The sequence below is a fragment of the Aquila chrysaetos genome, chromosome 8 (genome assembly GCF_900496995.4).
Source record: "Aquila chrysaetos chrysaetos chromosome 8, bAquChr1.4, whole genome shotgun sequence".
In the NCBI taxonomy this organism is placed as follows: domain Eukaryota; kingdom Metazoa; phylum Chordata; class Aves; order Accipitriformes; family Accipitridae; genus Aquila; species Aquila chrysaetos.
Window position 1 is genome coordinate 32,963,183 of NC_044011.1, and position 12,814 is coordinate 32,975,996.

The 12,814-nt window shown below is 43.4% G+C and overlaps 1 protein-coding gene and 1 long non-coding RNA gene across 3 annotated transcripts in view; one reads left to right on the forward strand and one right to left on the reverse strand.

Annotated features, from left to right (window-relative positions):
* Positions 1-1,773, reverse strand: part of PLCB1 (phospholipase C beta 1) — a 412,867-nt gene extending 411,094 nt beyond the window's left edge. For both annotated transcript variants that reach the window (XM_030022429.1, XM_030022431.1), the window contains exon 1: positions 1,337-1,773. In XM_030022429.1, the coding sequence (XP_029878289.1) occupies positions 1,337-1,435 (99 nt within the window). In that variant the 5' untranslated portion in view covers positions 1,436-1,773. The remainder of the gene's footprint in view (positions 1-1,336) is intronic.
* A 2,115-nt stretch (positions 1,774-3,888) lies between these two features.
* Positions 3,889-11,661, forward strand: LOC115344682. Its single transcript, XR_003924594.1, has 2 exons — positions 3,889-4,315; positions 8,149-11,661. It is a non-coding gene; the product is annotated as an uncharacterized LOC115344682 (long non-coding RNA).
* Positions 11,662-12,814: the final 1,153 nt, after the last annotated feature.

Below are 12,814 nucleotides of genomic sequence, written 5' to 3' on the forward strand. Positions count from 1 at the left end.
CTCCTTCTCCCTCTCTCTCTGTTGTCCCTCCAGTTGTTGCTGTGGATGTCTTTAGCACAGCCAAATTTGCAGCAAAAATACGAGAGCTGCATCAAGGCTCTCAAAGCAAGTTATCCTCAACAATTCTCCTAACATTCAAACTGCCTGCCTTCTTTCCCAACCACTCCTCTACCACAGCTTGGGTCTCACTATGCCCCTCTGTCTCCAGACACCATTCACAGACAGACTTTTAGGGGCACCCCCTCCTCCATGCACAACTGAGACACAAACACCCAACGTCCTATTGTAGGAGCAAGGCTAGCAGAGGACTCATCCTTTCTGGTTTTCTTCTCTGCAGCACAGTAGGCTTACTTTCATGCTCCAAGAAGAGGAAAGCTAAACAGAGAAAGGCTACCTTTCTCTGAAACGGTCCTGGGCATAGCCTGCAAGTGAAGAAAGAAATACCAGCTGCCGAATAGCTGCGCTACCAAAGGGGAAGTGAAAACCCCACTCCTCTCCTATGTGAGGCAATACAAGTGTAAAGCATTGGGACAAGGGGAAAGCAGATGTGATTTTGAGGCAAGTCTCATGCCCTAACGAGCCGATAAAGAAGAGTGCCTTCTGCGGAGGAAGAAAGATGAGCAGGGGTACCCAAACAGCAAGCCCTGGGAGAACATGTCCAGGGCTTGAGAACCCCCCCAGAGACAGAGAGACAAAGGGAAGGGCAGGAGCCAGAAGGAAGGAGAGAAGTCGGGAGGAGGAAACAGGAGATGGAACAAGAGAGATAGGGAACAGGTTGAAACAACTATGTTACGGCGACAGAGATGGCAACGTGCACAATAAAACAAGAGAGGCAGGAGAGGAAGACGCTCGCGACGGGAGCCAGCTCAACACAGCTCGCACCGGCCAAGCGAAGTGAGCCGGGAGAACCTTTGGAGAAAGTTCGCCCGGCAGACGGCCGGCGGTTTAACACCGCCTTTCGCCTCGGCCCGGACTCCACACGGCGACCGCCCAGCCGGGGTGGGGGGCACCTATCGCCAGCCACCGCGACCGTCCCCCACCGGCCGCCAACTCAACTCCCGCCGTGGGACGGCCCCGCCACCTCGCACCTGCCCTCCGCAGCGGGCGAGGCGCGCACAGCGCCCCGCGGGCGGGCCCGCCCCGGCTTCCCGCTGCCTCGCAGGGCAGGGCAGGGCCGGGCCGGTCGCGGCCCCGGCCGGCCGCGGCGCCGGCCGGCCGCAACATGTGTGCCGGAGCCCTCCTGCCCGATCGATGCGCCCCGCGCGTTGCATAACCCCGCCGTGGCCCTGCCGCTCTGCCCCCTGTGGGGCGCGGCGAGGGGGGGGAAGCTACTCACATCGTCCCACTTGACGAATTTGATGCCTTTCTTCAGGGTGTCGGAGACGCAGACGGGCTTGAGCTGGAGAGCGTGCACCCCTGGCTGTGCCCCGGCCATTTGCACCGCATTGACGCGCTCTCCCCCGGAGCGGAGAAGCCGCGGGAGGCGGCCGCCTCGGGAGGGACGCCGGGGCGCCGGAAACGGCCCCGAGAGAGCGGCCGGCAGCCGCGCTCGGCGCGCCTGCAGCGGGCAACCAAGCGGCTGCCCAGGCGGCGAGGGCGAAGAGGCTTCACTAGCGCCCGAGGAGAGACCTGGCGCGGCAGCGGCCGGGGCGAGCCATGCAGCGGCACATCCTCTATATACAGGCGGCTCGCCACGCACGCACACGCCCGCCCGCTCTCATACACACACGCACGCAGGGGCACGGAGAGAGCGGCGCTACCCGCTCCGCTCCCCTCCCGCCTGCCCCTCCTCCTCTCCCCGCCAGGCTCGGCCCCCGAGGTTCCCCCGCGCCGAGGTCAGCGCGCCGCGCCGGCGGCACTGCGGCGCCACCTGCCGACAGCGGCTGGCACGGCATCCGCCGCGGGGCCGGGAAGGGAGCGCAGCGGGGCCGGGCGAGCCGGGCTTCGGGTTCTTCTTGAGGGGGGGGAGGCCCCCGGCCGACCTCCCCGCGCCGAGCTGCGCGGGGGGAGCTCGGCCGGGCGCCGCCCCGCCGGGGCTTTCGCTTTCCCCGAGCCTGCGCCCCGGGCTGAGGCCTAGGTGGGGCGGCCTGGTCCCGGGCCACCAGCGCCCAGCAGTTGCCTTCCTCGAAGTGCGGTCCCGGTCAGCTCCCTCGGCCCCACCAAGGCGAGAAGGACAACAGGGAGACGCTTGAAAAATGCACTGAGGGAGAGGCACCCACAGGTCTCCGCTAATGCACCGTAACGCCCTATGTCGCTTGTCCTACTGAGAGATGTGGTCAGCGATTGGTACCTCTCGCCAGTGTCAGTCTTCGGAACGAGGTGAGCACAGGGAACACTGAGTGCAATTTTAGGAAATAGTTATGGCAAAAGCAGAGTGGAAGGGCAATGCTTAGCCTGCAAAACAATGAATGGGATGCCAAAAGACGAAAGACTCTAGGATTTAGAGAGTGGGACATAGAACTCCCGTCGAGGCTTCATGCTTTAAATACACAGAAATTGCTTTACCAAAGCTTTTTGCTCCCATAAGATGAAGGGGCTTCCTGAGAACAAAGGCACATGACCTGAATTCAGTTTTAGGTATACTAAACTCAAAAGGCAAAATGTCCTTTCGCCCAGCAAAATCCTAAATCCAGGGGTTTTAAGGAAAGGGTTTTGAAGAACAAAGTTATATGTGCTCCACAAATTACTTTCTCTCTGTTAGAGCCCATGTGCAGTCGTAGCAGAGGCAAAGCATCACATGACACAGCGCATGAGATTTCTAATTTCTCTGTAGAGGTTTCCAGTTGACCCTCACGATTTAGGGGCAGCAGGCCAAACTCCTACTATAGACAAAGCAAACGATGTAGAAAGAATGTCTTTGAAGGAAAATTGATTTAGTTTCAAGGAATGATATTTCAAAAAATTACTAGGAAAAAATATATACAATTTGAGTAGGGAGATGTAGCTTCTTTTAATTAAAAAGCTACAAAACTGGCTTATTGGACTCCCAATATGCTCTTACTGTAGTTACAGAATTGTTAAAGCTCTTCCTCTGAGCCTCTTCCAACTTCTTCCCCTTCAATGAGAAACTTTTCATTGCCTTTAGTGGGAGCTGAATCTGCTCCTTTACAATAGTCCGTGCAGGCAGCATACATGTTCCAAGGCCAATTAATCCATTTGATCTATTTTTTATTCTTATCAACCTTCCATGCAAATGCGGGTGGAACATCAGTCAGGATGAAAGTCTGCTCTCTCACTGCTGTGCTTTAATTTCCGTTCATTTGCCATGACTTAAAGAAACAATAACAAATTCTGGGTTTGACTGCACGGATGTAAGTACAGGAGTGCTCTGTGATGGGGTAAGGGAGAGAGATTTTCAGTACCATTTTCACAACTGCCTTTTCATCCCGGCATATAGTATACAAAAGAATAAAAATAAAATAATAATATTAAAATCCCCCAGAAAATAAGAGGAAAGAGCACAGACGTTACAGTACTTATCTGTGATCCCTTAAGCACTCGTATTTATGGCAGTCTACTGAAATCAACTGGAAGATATAAAACTACTATGGTAGTAGTTAAAACCACTATATAAAACGTGGCAGTTTTCTCAGCAAGTCCGTAATACATTTTCACTTGGCCTAGCCTTCTTTACAGTCTTTGTTAGGGAAAAACAATCACAATTCACGTTGATACCTCATGATTCCTGATGATACCATAGACTCCGAGCAGTCTGTTAGTCTGAACATGGAAGAGGTGATCCTATAGATCAGTATAGGCTCTGATACTAGTATCTGATATTTCAGATATGAAGTATTGTTTGGAGCAATTTTGTGGCTTTTCAGACTTAAGTATTTTAATCTGATGGTATTTGGCTGAAGAGAAACATGCCTTTTATATGGCAGATACCTAATGGATTTTGCATCAAAAGGAAGGAGGAAGCACAAAAGGAAATGGCACTATGACTGTGCCTTTTAAACAACAATTCTGGAAAGTGCTTATGATTCAGCCTTTGCTGAAATCCTGGGCTCAGTGAAATCAGTGGGAATTTTAGTTTCAACCCGGATAGCTAGCTTATGTGTTACCGCCATTGCTTAATTAGCATCTGCTCCAGCTAAGAATACATTTCTTGATATGTAGTACATATTGCAAACACTTAAATTCAGTGCATGTCTAAATTCAAGCTTTCTTTTCCACAAAGCATGGGATCAGTGACCTGGAAACCAGCTACACTCAGCAGGATTGTTACACCCAGAAAGAGTACAAGTATCACATCATTAGATGATTGGACCAAGTCTGTCAAAAGAAGAACCAGACACCTTTCTCCAAATGTGCAGTAAGGCTCACTAAATATATGAGGTATTATGCATATCTTCTGTTTCTTCTTGACTCAGCCCCTTTTAGTTCCAAGAAATTAAATGATGGATGTACCATTAGAAATAAACTCAGCAGTGGGCTTATTCAGGTAGTTATTCAAAATTGTACATATCAGATGTGATACATGCTGGTCTTATATTGCTGCAGGAACTGATTTCTGGGTGTTTTCATTTTTGTAGGTTCAAAAATCTCAGCCTGGACAGTAAAATGATTACCTTGTGTAAATAATACAAGTTATTTGAATGCCATATACCTGTAAAGCACAAATTTTATATAACGTGCTTAGGTACCAGTATTTCATTTCCAGGGGAATAAACTGAATACACAGTATGTTTTAGATACACGTGTGGAGATCTATGTAGACAAATAGCAGAAAGGAGCAGTAACTGATTTAAATAACAGATGGTGTTGATCAAAGTCAGGTCAAATGAAGATATGGCAAAAGCTATACAGAAAGACTATATCACCAGGTGACATGACAAATGCATTAAAAATAAAATTTACTTTTACAAATTTTATTTCAGAGAAATATATATGAAATATCTCAATGTCACTTGCTATCCTGAGTTTATTGGTGTAAGTCTACATTTTGAAAAGCAGCAGTGGCCTCAGCCTTGAAAATGCTTCAGTGCAATGATGCACTTAACATACTAAGAGTTAAGCACAAGTGGCAGTGTTTGCAGGATTTGGGATTAAAGATAAACTCAGCTTCACCAGAAGTATATCATCCTAATTCCATTTTAAATTGGGCCAAATTATGCTTTAATTATCAGTGGGAGCAAGATCATTAAGTTCTACAGAACAACTCTCCAGCAAAGAAATATAGAAAATTTGACACTATCTTTCTGATAAAAGCTCAGTCATTCTCAGAAAAGCACCTTTCAAATAATGCAGACAGTAGAACTCAAATCTTACCAATGAGAGATGAGTGCCACAAGGTGTAGTGAAACTGCCTTGTGTGTGACTGTTGTGTTAAGAAATGAAACCTACCAAATGCAGTAGTCCCAAGCGAGATCATAATTTTTTGTCACTCATTTACTAAAAGAGTTCACCTGCTAAATTAATACTTACATAAACTCATGGCCGATGGAATATGTTTGTACTTAATTTGATCCATTTACTAGATGTCATATGTACATAATGACAGCAGTCAGATATATCCTTTGTGAGTGAGACTGATAACTTATGTGGCACAGCCACTCAATCAGGTAACTCTTCAAGAGTGAATATAAAATTCTGGCACACAAAACACCACCATAGCAACAAAGCGTGGCAACAGCAGCTGCTGCACGAGAAGAAATTGGAAGGGGAGGGGGAATCTTGTACAAAAGTCCATTTCCTGTTGAAATCATTTTAATTCTTTTTCCTTCATATCAGCGTCACAGATGTCTTTAAAATACTGGGAGAAAAAAGACTAATGCACAATGTTTGAAATTATGACACAAATAGTGTCTTTGTGTGTACGAAATGACCCAGTTAAAGCTACACTCACTGGGACCATATTTTACTCTGGATAGACTGATCTGCTACACGGCTAGCACCTATGGATCTCTGTGCCACAGGAAACAGTCCACGTTTCTGTGTACAATGCCCTATATGAGGAAGAACAAACCCCTGATGGTTTGGACAGAAGATGCTGCCAAACAGAATTCCTCACCCACTGGCACCTGAGACCTCTACCATGACTCTTTTCATGTCATGGTAGGATGAATTCATTACTGTGGCAACTAGCAGAGCTCTGTGCACATGCTTTTCACAGGTGCCTTTCATATGCAGAATCAGAAGCTGAAACTGATCTGGATGGAAATACTTACCTTTTACTAAGAAACTTTTCTCTCCCTCACCCTGTCACAGCTCTGAGGGCACTAACAGGCTATAATGGCGCCGATCAGTTCCTCCTCGGGGGCTGTCCCTACCCCTGCCCATGGCCCAGGACCCCATTTCATCTCAGCCTGGGGCCATCAGTCCCTGCCCCAGTGATGTTGCAGGATGCCAGTCTCCAGCTCCGCCACAGCCCTGCCCAGCCAGGGGCCCACTGACCCAGGCCCAACCCGTGGACTGACATCCTAGCTTGGCATCGGCCCATCCCCATCCCCATGGCCCTGCCATCCTGCGGCAGTGTCTAACCCTGCTTCCCCTTGCTGGGGCTGATCCTGACCCCCACCCACAGGCTAACATTTTGCCCCAGCCCCGTGGAGGTGCCTGATGCCCTGGGCTGGGGACTGTCCCCTCAATCTGCCCTGCTCTTTCACTGGGGATGGTGGGATGGAGCCCAGCATCCTGGCCACCGGGGAGCCACTGGCCCTTGTGCTGCCCTAACACTCCCTACCTAACCTCTACATTAAAAAAAGCTATTACCAGAAGAACGCTAAATTAATGCAATACTTGGACAATTAGCATTACAAGTCAAAAAGTCAGTAGGTGCGTTTCCTAGAAAGTGTTAATTCACCCTTTTTCATGTAATATAACCTGTTCTTGCTTCCCTGTTAAGTTTATAGCATAATACATTTTTGTAGATTGTTAAAGCCAGTCCATAAAACATACAACACATTTAAGAATGCTAAAGTTAACTGTGAAAGATTTCACGGCCTACCAGATTTGTTAAATCACAGCTGGTGTAAACTGTTAAAGGTCCACCGACTTCAAAGCTGTGCATTTGTTTATTTGTTTATACCACTGTAGTGTCTGCACCTTTGCCTTTTTTCTTCTGCTAGCTCTTAACTATTGTCCCAGCTGTATACGCAGATTAGAACCAACTGGAAAGCAGGCTGTCTCACCTGCTCTTATTTACATCCAAGTTTAGCTGTGAGTTGAACTAAAAGACAAAAACATTAAATGGGTTGCAAAGCAGAAATTGCCTTGAAAAAATCCCCAACCCATTTGGAAACCAAAAATTATTGTGCTCTGGACTCTGTAGCTGCCAAATGAAAGGGACCTCTGTGATTCCTGCAAAGAGGAGACTGCCCGGTTTATGCTTTTCTTGCAGTACGTTAAAATTACAGAAATCCTCTCATGGTATCTTTTGGAAACATAACAAGACAGTCAGTGTACACTTTCTCTGGATTCCCCTCCATAATTCCTGCAAAACTATTATATGTATCACTATGACAGAGCAATATTCTGTTTCTAGGAAAAAGGAGAATAGCCCTCAGCTGTATTTCCCATTTCCACAGTGGAGTCATGTCCCATTGAAGCTAATGAATTTAGGCCTAGGTAACAAGTTTGGTACAGTTTTAGAAAAATTACTATATTAAAGCTGGAGGCGGGATGCTTTGTCTTTAGAAAGGATGTGAGATCATGAGTCTGAAAAAGTGAATTCTGTTCTTAGATCTGCCCCAATCTTCTTTCCTTAAATTCAGGTGGATTACTTAATCTTTCAGGTCTCTCTACATGACTCTGTTGCCCATTTAGCTCCTAAAGGCAAGCAGCCCAGCATATACATGCCCTGGATTTCTAGAGACCACCATAGCACAAGGGCTTCGTTTAAGTAGCTTAAAAATTAAGGGTCTGTACACTAGCAGGTGTACTTCGTTTATAGAAAGGGTTTTATAATTCTTTCAGATGATAAAAAGTAAAGGAGAAATTTTGTTTTGAGTTTCTTGCATTGGGAGTTTGACATATTTCCTTTTTTTTTTTTTTTAGATTTCCCAAGTGCTGTTGTGTCTTTTGATACTGCTCACAAATTAAGACAAAAAGATTTTGATGGTATACCTTATCTTGAAGTAAAGCAGCTCATTTAAAATTTTATGTCTTGCTATAATCCACTAACATTTTTCTCTATTCTCTTTTCAGAAGTATTCTTATAATACACTTCTGAATCATCACAGACTCTCATTCCCATTCTGGCTATTTTACAGAACTTGCAGTTGTAAAGGGTGAAATTCCACAACTGACAAAACATTAGTCACAAAGCAACAGAACACCATTTACGTAGTTGAAAACAGTTGCTCTAAACTATATTTCTAAGACTTGGAGCAATTGTGTTGTGATGTAAATCTGGAGCCACAATATCTCTCAGAATGAACTGTAACTCTTAACGGCAAAAAAACAACTCCCAATTACATTGCAGAGAAGTTGAATTAAATTTAATTCAGTTCTTAACGTTGCTAATCTAAAAAAAGCTCTGGTCACTAATAACATGTCTAATGGAAGAAAGGACTAGTTAATCTCTTACAATCTACTAGCAGCCTAAGCACAACTTCCAAACTCAGACTAACTAAGGATGACAATGTCCTCCATGACCATAAAGCTCAAGCTGAACCAAATAAGCTAAAAGCTATTATGGCCTATCCAAACTCTTCTGCTGCCTAATCACTAATAATTTCAGTAAGGAGGTTTCAAGATTTAGTTCATCCTCTTGAAAAAAATAGAGCACCATTCACCAGGAACTACCAGTAGCTGCTGCAGTAGTCTAGGATTTAGGTAGAAGCTATGAAGCTAGAAATACAGGTTCAATGAATGGTTCCGTTGATGGTACTGTCACTCAGTGGCCAGGAAAAGCACTAACAGGTAAAGCACTCTGCTGTCTGGGAAGCAATCTGCTCTAACAGGATGCCTGCTGAGCAATCAGAAACAACATTTACCAACCTCCCAACCAGAAGACATTGTTAGAAGCATAAAGACATTGTCAGAGAAAGGTAGGAGGTTAAACAGATGAGGAAATATGCCTTTTTTAAAGAAGACCACAAGCTACGTCTTGATATTTATGAGCAAAACACAGCCAGCAGGAGGAGGAGAGGAAGAAACAGCCAATGTCTGTCTATTCCATAGCACTACAAGATCACCAACAAACGGTGCTGGTTGCCTTACTCCCATTTTCTATCAGACATTAAGCTCCACAATACCCAAAGTCCTCTTGTTCCAGGAAAAGAGATGAAGAGAACTAATAGGTCAAACTGAAAGGGCCCAAACAAATTTTGGTTGAAGTCATTCCATCAGCTTTGATGGGAGTTCAAACAGGCCCTTTGAAAGCAAATAACATAAATTATCTTGCAATTATCTTTTTATGAGATTATGCAACAGTTTTGATGAAACAGCTGATGATTAATTTAGGATTCAACATTCATTTTCCCAGGAGTCTTGTAAATATATAAAAGATCATAACATATAATTTCAAATCAGGAAGAGCAATTATTGTAAAGAAATCTCATGTTTCAGACCAGCCAGCAGATACAGAACTGCGAGCAAAACAAAGCTAAAAGTGAACATCACAGACTGTAATAAAGAATACCTCTTGACTTGTCTAAAAACAGTGAGATTTGCAGTAGTCATAGGGAATATCTGGCACATGCACTGATTTGAATTAATATTCCCACCATCAGTGTTGCCAATATTTTACAGATCATCTGCAAGCACACTGCTTGCAAAATTTATCTGAATGTAAATGCCAGTTAAAGAAAGTATATTTTTTATTTATTCAACAGAAGAACCAAGAACAATAGACATTATTTGCTTTTACAGTGCCAAGATTATGTTAACTTATTTATAATCTTGTAGTATACCAAGAATTCAACCATGACTATAGCCTCATTTTGCACATACACTTTGTTAGCTGTTTGGACGAGGGCTGTTTATTACAGCAGCAACATAGACAAAGAGAGGAAGTGTGCTCAGAGTGAGTCTTATCACTCCCCTAAGAGACCACAATCTTACAAGTCTTAGACAAGCTGAGAACTGAGTCCAGATTTCCAAGAAACCTAATCAAATACTGTTTCTCTGTTCTCCTACATGCCTCACAGCACTGATAAAAAAAAACACAGATATTTTAGATATGATGCTATAGCAAGAATTAACAGAGCAGTATAGGGTGGGGGAAAGGATCTTGTGATTAACATTATATAAATATCAATCGATGGTTAGCATTTAATATTAGTTGGTACCATGTTTGTCAATAAAATTCTAACCATTGATACTATCTCAAAGCTAACATAATAGGTGTTATTCTTGAAGAAGTATTTGAATTAAAGCATAGCTGCCTTGCAGACTAGTTCAGGAAAAGTGCATAAAAGAAAGCAAAGGAGAAACACAGAAATGTGAATTCAGCTTGGCATTTCAAACAAAGTCACCAAAAATTCAATAATGTGAGCTCATCACTACAAAGCCAGAGCAGTGTCAGTCCTCCTTCCAGAGAGCTTCAAATCCAAGTGCTTGATCATATGCAGCACTCATCTTCCTTGGCATTTCACTGATTTCTATTGATATATAGGTACTGATTTCTTCTTGGGATCAGTTCATAAAAGGTGACAGAAATAGGACATGGGAAATGAAGAGGTCCTTAGCATGGAGGCTGCATCTATTTAAAAATCCAGAATTTTATATGCAAATTAATGATCAGCATGTATTTTTGATAGCAGATGCAAAATGCTAATGTATGACTGTATTTGCACAAAGGTAGGCTTTATATTCTGTGAAGCAGGCATTTCAGAGTCAGAGCTCCTTGCTTCTTTCCTTTCTCTACCACTACTCATCAGTGAAAACCTCCTCCTACCTCAAATTACTGATCTAAAAAATGGACAGGGGTATTACCTGATAAGCATCCTGCAAGCTGTAATTAATATCTAATTGAACCATAGAATGTTGCTAAAAAATTACTTGGTTTATTGTAGAAAAATATAAAAGACAGTAAATTTTGGCAGTGGAGACACAGGCACTGGTTTGGAGCTAGTTTGCTTCCTCAGCAGAAAACTGTTTCCCTCTAATCATTTTGTGGAAATAGTGGGGCCTTTTACTTATGTAACAAAGTAGAGTAGGAAGGTGAGGCACCCAGTCCCCAGATTCTATGCCCTCAGTATCAGCTCTGTCTTTGTCTCTACTATGGGGAAATTCTCTGCACCTAAGACCTCTCCACTTATTTTTTCAGCATCTTCCTACACCAGGGAAGAACCCATCCCCACGCTCCAATATTTCACATAAGATCAATTCATTTTGTACTAGAAATGTTTTAATATCAGGCTGTTAATACAGGTGAAGAATTCCAGTTATGTATATGTGAGCATGGAAGAACTTTGTAGTCAACAGAAAATGCAATGCAACCTGCAAAGACAACAAAACTGTGAATCTCAAAATATTATTGTGGTGATTGATTGTAGAGAAAAGTTCATGGATAGATAAAGATTTCTTTTTTGTAGTGTATCTTAACAACATGCATCTTAGATTGCTGTATATAAAAGTTACAGTTACATTAACAGATAATACAAAACATGATCAGAGTTTATTAATGTTGTGGCAAGACATGCAGAAGGGAAGGGGTTTCACTAAATGGAAGCAATAAAATAATAAAACTTGTGGCATGCATGAAAAATCTGGGAAAAAACAGAACAAATATCTGTAGAAAGAGTTTCACAGAGAGCCCTGAAGCATTTATGATCACTGAAAGACTAGCAAGTTCTAACCAAACTGCAAAGATACAAGAATGACTGATCTCTATATAGCCCCCAGCAGGATACTCCAAAAGTGCTCTAACATACTACCACTCACTGGTAGGAGGAAATGGCTGACTTCTGATACGCCATGGAGGTGCCATAGTCATCTCGCTTTCCTTCCTGAACTGCTTTGGAAGATAATGGATCTCCACAGACTTAGATAAGGTCAGAAGAGCTGATGGGCTTTGAAATCTTCCATTCTCATTTGGTGGGCAAATCACTGTTCCTCAGTGCTGTACCAGCCTGAGCAACTTCTTATTCACATTTCCTGCTGGTTGGGATTTTGTGTCCCTGGGTGGACAGGCGTTGCGTTTGAGAAGCTTCAGGAAACACTGGTTTGCAGGCACTGTGTACAGTGGCCTAGGAGGGCTGGGCAGCAAATTGCTAGTGTGATCCCTTGCTTGTTTGTTTCTGGCAAGACAGTGTATTGTGTACTTTCAGATACCTTTGTGTGTTTCTGAATGGTTTCCACCAAAGCTAAAAGTGTAATTATCTGAGAAATACAGTTTATTCCTCTAGAGAAAAAGAGCATTTCAAATAAGATTAGGCTGTGCTCCTGTTTAGGTTGCCGAACAATTTTTTTTTCAACCCTCTGTTCTCATACATACATCTTTTATAAGAATTAGCATTTTAGGATAGTATTTTCCCAGCAGACTGGATTTTTTTTTTAATAAGAACATTGAACATGAGCACATTTTTAGGTATTTTCTGAGGTATGAGAAAGGGAATTGATAAGCCTTTTTCCCTTTATGCAGATAAAATAAGTGATATAGGTATGTTGTCTATGCATGCACACATTCCTACTTTTATTAAACCGTAAAAATGTTATGCTTGGAACACGGCATACATGTATAGCTTCAGGGAGAACTAGACCTCTTGCTGCAATTTTTTTCTTCATTTTCTAAATCAAATTATTTGAAACATTATAAATTTTCAACAGAAGGAATAGTCATTTTCCTCTCTGCAACACTTAAATCCTGAAGCCCAATTACAGCTCCTTTTGCCAGCCTCTTAAAACTCATTTCTGCCCTTAAAGA